The sequence below is a fragment of the Malus domestica genome, chromosome 13, assembly GCF_042453785.1.
Source record: "Malus domestica chromosome 13, GDT2T_hap1".
Taxonomy (NCBI): Eukaryota; Viridiplantae; Streptophyta; class Magnoliopsida; order Rosales; family Rosaceae; genus Malus; species Malus domestica.
In genome coordinates this window covers 1,697,326-1,704,816 of record NC_091673.1, presented here as the reverse complement: position 1 = coordinate 1,704,816, position 7,491 = coordinate 1,697,326, and the positions used below count along the sequence as shown (strand labels likewise).

General features: G+C 36.1%; 1 protein-coding gene across 1 annotated transcript; it reads right to left on the bottom strand.

Annotated features, from left to right (window-relative positions):
- Window positions 1-2,424: 2,424 nt before the first annotated feature.
- On the bottom strand, window positions 2,425-5,376 carry LOC103451579 (homeobox-leucine zipper protein HOX3-like). The gene is made up of 4 exons (XM_008390995.4): window positions 5,003-5,376; window positions 4,369-4,556; window positions 4,171-4,250; window positions 2,425-2,866 (listed from the first exon to the last, which is right to left on the bottom strand). Exons 1-4 carry the CDS (start codon window positions 5,097-5,099, stop codon window positions 2,551-2,553), a joined length of 681 nt encoding a protein of 226 aa, XP_008389217.1. The 5' UTR covers window positions 5,100-5,376; the 3' UTR covers window positions 2,425-2,550.
- Between the last annotated feature and the right edge of the window lie 2,115 nt (window positions 5,377-7,491).

Below are 7,491 nucleotides of genomic sequence, written 5' to 3'. Positions count from 1 at the left end.
CTTCAAATTAGCTCCAAATCCATATGTATCTAATTAGAGTATTACGTTATCCTATGATATTACAACGACGCCATTCGCATGCATCGTAATGTGGATTATTAAACTATAATTATCCGTTCCAACACGTGACTACAAGGTTGACTCAAATCTTGGGCCGTGATCAAGATAAAGATAGGGCGAATCAAGATTAATTATAATAATCAAAACATAGATGTTAATGTAACAACAATAAAATTGTGAGCCAAGCCAAATAGATTTCGTGATTTGTTAGGTTATAGTTTATTGAATTCATAGCCAACCATGTGAAAGGAACATTCTTTCGGATCAGCCGGTGTGTGTGACACAAACTCGCATTCGTCTCTGCCATTTGCTTCTGCAAATGTCCCTTCACATATATAATTTTTTTTTACCCTAAATCCCTCCCAAAGAGGCATAAATTTCCAAAATACAGCTAAGAAAAAGAAACTATCTCTTTGGAATTTTCCTGGTTTTATTAGGAAAAAGTTAAAATACGGGGAACATGTTAAATGGGAATTGGAGACATGTTGAGTGTGTTGTTTGACAGATTATATATGTTTTTTTTATTTTAAACAAATCAACGGGTGGTGAAGCCATGATAGTCCATTCTTTCAAGGGTCGGAGGACTCACTGAGACATTTTAGTTTTTTTCTAACCACCATCGTGTGATTCACACGCATCAAGATTCAAACTCAAGACCAACTGTGTGACCGTGTTGAATACAAGCCTAAAATTCGTCCCAATGGTGGTTGACAGATTATATGTTGGAAATGAACTTTGTCATGGCAGATGAATCCATGGCTGTCCATTTGGAATAAGGATCTACGTATCCATTGTGTGGCCCATGTGATATGTGCATGGTTTGGCAGCATATTCTAAATGTTGGGTTGGGAGGTGAAGGGAGGTTATATTACGTGCCTTAGATATAAAGTGATCATAAATTTATACGAGCTGAAACTTGAAAATACTTATCAGACAATTAAATGCTTTAAAGATGCTAAATTTTGCCCTACATAATCCCAATCTAAAGGACCGGATGGTACGCATCAACCCCCATATTCTCAAATCTGTTTGGAATTATTTAGGGTGTACAAGCCCCTAAATGTAACCTAAACCGACCTTTTTTCTTTTTCGAAATATAGTGATATATTTACATTAAAGGGTGGAGGAATAAATTGGTTTAAATTTGTTATCAACAAGATTACAACTGAACCGACCCCTTTTCTTTTCTTCTGAAACACAACGATATATTTAGACTAATGGGTGGGATAATAATTGGTCTCATCTCGCTGTCAACAAAAATCGAACCTAAACTCACCCTCATTTGTGGTTCTATATATTTCCATACTTTCTTTTGCTAGGTCATCTTTTGGTTCTGTAATTGTATAAGGTGTTAATGTTTGGAGGTGACTATTGCAAACTTAAATTAATATTCAGTTTAATTTACATTTTAGAAGAACTTATCAAACTCTTAGTGGATCAATGGAGGTCACCAACATATTTTTAGCAAGAAATGAGAAACCTTTATGGATCATGGGAGAATTATAACATGATTATAAATGGGATGGGAGTGTGCCCTACACAAACAATTGACATGAAAACTAGTTGTCACGTATGGTCCTTGTCTCAGACAGGATCAAACACTGTTTCCTCATATTTTCTCAAGGAGGAAAGTGTTCCAGCATTTCCGATATATATCTTACCTGTTCTTCCTCCGAGGTGATCCAATTCCATCAAGGTTTGTCTGATATTGTAATTTTCTTTAAAAATATATATATAATTTTAGTCTTTGTTTTCGAGCTGAGCAGCTCAAGATTTCCAGATTTCCCTAAGAAGTTTCATTATTTTGTTCAGCATTACAGCCCATCGTTTCCCTTAGCTGTTTCAACTGAAGCCCAAATTTGTGGGCCTTGTTAAAACTAAGCCCAAAAGTGCGGGCTTCTCATGTTATGGACATAAGGAAACAATTAAATAATATCAGGAAATGAATATCATAAAAGGATTTGTTATTTGTTCTGAAAAAAATCATCATCATGGGCTCTTCTTCTTTGAAAAATAAAAAGGAAAAAAGCGGTATTTTCAGTTCTTTTTAGTGCTTCAATTCCTAAAAGAAAATTATACGAGGGTATACGGTCTCTTCTTAAAGAGAGAGTAAGACTGTGTACGATCGATGTTTTGTCAACGTTCTCAAAGTGGAGAAGTTTGTTGGCATGCAATCACCATTTTTGCCTCGACTTGTCCACTTAAAGATTGTAGCATTTTTTAAAATCGGGTTCTTTGTCCATGGTTTCAAATCATTGCTGCGCACAGTGGCAAACATGCCAGAACATCCGAAACATTTACGCAGATTCCCAAACGAAGTCAGTGTTCTGTGTCCCAAGAGTCCCAACCCAAACACGTCAATCATTATACTAACATTAACATTATCTAATCTTAATTTCTTTTCACTATTCATTCCTTTGATATCGATGACGATCATGATCAAGTTGGTCAAATTACAAACTGATTAAGATTAACTACACGCAGCCGCGATTAGAGGGCAGGCGTCGCCACTTTAGTGGACAAGGTTGGGGCCGCGGTGGCCGGGATATTATTAGTCTTGGTTGGCCCGCCGCCCCTGTTCCTGTCGGGAGTGGTGGTGGTGGTGACTCGCTCGCAACGAGGGCACATGGTGAGTGTGGATGCCGGAAGAGGGTCGCAACTGTGGGGGTAAAGCACGGTGGGCGGGCTGACTTTCATTGCCCTCAGCTCCTCCACCTCCTTTTGCAGCCGCCTGTTCTGTTCAGTCAGCGATCCGAACCATCTCTTCAGATACTCGCATTCCATCTCTGTTTGCTTCAGCTTGCTCCTACAAACTCACCGTCCACGTTAATTAATTAATTAATTAAAATATCAAAATCATAAATTGTTTTAAAATTTAAAAACCTGGAAAACTACGTGCACGCGTAAGTAAAAGATAACTCATATGTTATGACATACGTGAGTTACAAAACACTTGCAAACCTTTTAATAAGCACGTGTTTATGTATGTATGTATGTGTGTATATGCATCTATATATACAATGAACTTCAGTTGAGCGATTCCTCAAATACTTTACATATGTATGCGTACAAACGAACTTAAATGGGGAGGAGGAATCATCACCTAAAGTTCGGATGAGAAATCGAACCCAACACCCAAAGTGTAAGGATAAATACTCTTAACTAACTAAGTTGTAAACCCCGCTCCAAATTACTGAAGAATCCAAATGTTATCGAATTGAATATGTTTATATATTCAAATTGTTTACATCATTAAATTATGAAATACACGTACGTAGGTACGTTTTGAGCAAAATATGAGACGCGTGGTGGATGACATAGATGAAATCATAAATGCATGGCAACAAGTCCAAAGAGTAAAGACTACCAGGCAGCTAGAGTGAGTCATGAGTCAAAGAAAGCACTTATTAGAGTGATGGAACTGACGAGCACACGAGGTTATCAAACACCAGAAACATCGTCTTCTTCATCAATGCTCACTTCTTTATATCATCATTATGTTTGATTCTTAAGAACAAAACTATTATTATCTTTCGAGTAATATTACACTTACTCCATATTTGTATTATTTATATACAGGTAGGGCCTACTAATACACTTGAATCTCATCTCAAAAATAATGATACAAATATTTAGTAAGAATAACATTTTTGTTATCTTCCTTCAAAATATCATAAATTTGAGTGTCTACTTTACCCACCTAATTGTAGCTGCCAATATTATTAGGGTTAATTATGTATATGTTACACTTAAAGTTTTTGCCAAAAAAAAGAAAGAAAATTCAATCATTTTCTTCCGAGGAATCTAAGAACAAGAATATTATGACATCTTTTAGCATAAAAAAGGAAAACTACACAAAAAAATCTTAGCAACGAATACCCAGAGTTCGACATTTTATTATACACACATATACACATAGATATATATATATATATATATATAGAATTAGATTCAAATGATAAATGCATAAGTATAGTTTGTGAAAAGGACATAACGAGAGATATAAAAATCCCAACCACCAAGGAAACAAAAATTAATGGAAGGGCCAAAGAAAATAAAGTTCCAAGTCCATGAGGTGATGCTGGCTGAGCTATTAGGGTACACACTTACCTGGCCCTACGATTTTGAAACCACACCTCGACCTGGCGTGGCCTCAGCTTCAACTGCATCGCCAACGCCTCTTTCTGTTTCTACAAAACATTCCAAAACTGTATTTATTATTTTGAACAAGATGAACATGTTTAATTTAGTAATTAATATATATTTAATTAGTTAAGATCACAGACTACTAATTATAATTAAGCTTACAGGGTTCAAGGTGTGGTTTTGTCTGAAGCTCTCTTCGAGAAGACGAGACTGTTCCTTTGTGAGACGAAGCTTCTTGCGGGGAGGACCCGATCCGTTGCTGCTTTCTTCTTCGTCTTCCATGCCCGCTGTCATCCATTCTTCTTGATCTCCTTGTAGTGATGGTATTTGGTTTATGTCCAAGTCTCTCACTGCAAAACCCAATTCACAATTTTTAAAGATTTTTTTATACCAACGATATCGAGGGAGGGGGATTAAACTTCAACTTGTTATGAATTTAATATATATGTACCAATAAAAACAGTTTTAAAATAAATATTAGCCACCAAACCTGTCTCTGTGAGACATGACAAAGAGAGAGTTTATTAGGGTTTGTTGGGGGTGGAAGAAAAAAGGAAAGGCATGCAAGATATCCGGGTGAAAGATCGTATCGTATATATGATAAGGATCAACCAAAAACAAAAAAATCGTATGTTTAATAAAAAATTTAAACAAAAAAAAGAAAATATTGATAGCTAATAATATGTTTCCAAATAATACACAAACATCAATCGATTAAGGCTAATTAATAGACTTTAAAAAAGAAAAATATGGTGTAGAAAAATGAAGGAAGAAAAGCTTCGGTGGGTTCATTTACCAGATGAATTAGGAAAAGACGGGTACGAAGAGAAGCCAGGTACGGATATAGTCAACTCCAAGCTCGACGATCCCATCGCCGTCGGTAAAACCGCCATAGAAACCCTAGCTAGTCGCAGGTGTGAGATAGAAGATGAAGAATGAAGAGGAAGAAGAAAGGAGGACGAGATAGAGAGAGAGAGAGAGAGAGAGAGAGAGAGAGAGGGGAAAGGGTAAAGTAAAAACAGGAAGAGACAGAGATGAAAACCACACAACTAGATGATGAAATAGAGAGAAAAAGTTAAAAGGTGTAAAGGTCAAATAAATAGTGGGTAGAGAGAGAGAGAGAGAGAGCAACAAATAAAAATGGGGGAAGGGCAAAGGAGTAAAAAAAACATAAAAAAAAGTATGGATGGGACGAGGATATATGGAGTTTGGGCTAGGGTTTTCTTGACCGTTGTCGTCAAGTCAAAAGGTCTGACCGTTCGTTTGCGAGGTGTCGGACTGAAGAGAAACCAGTGTGGGAGAATGACCGGCAAGCTCTCCTGTTGAAGGCGATTACAAAAGAGAGGGGGTGTTGAATGGTGGTTGTCGGTTGAAAGGTCAGCCGGTGAAATGATTGGGAACGATGAGTTTGGTTCTTGAGCCTTCTTTCTCAATTTTGTCACGAGAGAAGAACTTACATGAAATAGATAAATCTTTATATTGTATTCGAAATTTTGTTGTTACAAATCTTGTAATATACTTGTTTCATATAAATCTTCTTTCAAATGCTTACAACATTTTCAATGAGCCCCTATACCCTTTAAAGGAAAAGGGATAACCTATTAAAGCACCGACCCATAAACATATACTTCATGATAACTGATTGAATCAGGGCCGTTGAGAGTTTGATCAGCGATGCAGAGGAAAAAGGATGGCATGGGGTGGGGCACATTGGATGTAATTTTTTGTTTTAAATTCTAATCTTTTTATTTAAAATATGCTTAAGGTGGGCATATATATTAATGGGACTGTGCTGTTACGTAGTGTTTGGATGATGGGAAAATTGAATGCTGCTCGAGTTATCTGATTTGCTGGCACAAAAGGAGTTGTAACGTTTGCTCAAGAAGAAAATGACATAATTCTGGGCAGGTATGGTATTTTGGAGCAGAGTCATTTATGAAGCAATTGAGCGTTGCTAATTTTCTGCAACCTTCTTAATTTTTAATGCCTCTGTAATTGCACCAACGACTTTAGAATAAATTTTCTGGTGTGGACTCTGGAGACCGTTTTGGGGCTTTAATGCCTCTCTCTCTCTCTCTCTCTCTCTCTCGCTCTCTCTTCTGTAATGAGCTTATTGTTACAATGACGTTTTGGTTCAGTAATACATTATTTTAACAACCGAAAGATATTTACACAATATTACATTATGGAATCGAGACATCACTATTTCGGTGAACCTATTTCGTAGAAATCCATTTTTATCCCGATGGGACGTTATAGGAATTCATGAGGTTCTACTACTAATTATTCATGGGTTGGAATTTGGAAACATGTTCTTGTTTTTCCAAATTGCATCAGAAGACTAGTCAGCAAAATTAAAATAAAGATCATAATTATTGAGGAACAATTAATGGAAGATTTATCTAGGAATATTAAAAACTGAAATGTATAATCAGTAGATTTGACCATGAATATCAATATCCAATGTCCCAAATAATTGATCACCTCCCTCCCTTTTTCGAGATAATTTTATGTGTGCCGGAAACACGGTTTAGTACATCAAATGTTATAATATAAGTGATTATAATTTTTTTTTGTAAGTATCTAACCACTTGTAGTATTACATTTAGTATATTAAACCGTATTCCTATCACACTAAAAAATCTCTCCATCTTTTCACAGAGTGAAGAATTACAACCGGCCATTTGTTTTATAATGTATGTCAAAAACCAAATCAAACACTTGTGAGACACACCGACATTTCTATTGGTTAAAGTCAGACAACTGGCGTGAAATTATCATGTTGTTAAACCCATCTAACATCATTAGTCATTTTACTTTAAATGAATGCTAAAGTTTTAACAAAGTATATATGATGTTTACAACGACTTTTACTGTGCACCCAAGTGCCACACTAATGCTCCTGAATTTTCCAATGTGCGTCAATTCTCAATATTCTCTCACACGTTTGTTCACATGTTGTGAAGTTCACGTTAAATATATGAACGATACATCTTAATAAGTCAAGTGAAGAACGTGTGACTATTAGGCTTCACGTGTGGTGCAAACTTAAGTTGATACATGAAGTTCAAGTTCCATCATGGAAAGGCAATTGGAGAAGTAGTCTTAGCCTTAGCCTTAGCCTATGTAAGATTTCTTAACTTTGTTCGTGAAACAACTCTCTACATCCCTTATGAATACAACTAGATAGAAGAGTAGTTGATTACTTTTGCATGAAGTTGAAGAGTGACTTTGGTGCAACAAAGCGTATAATATATATTTTCGTCTTTCTATCTATCACACATC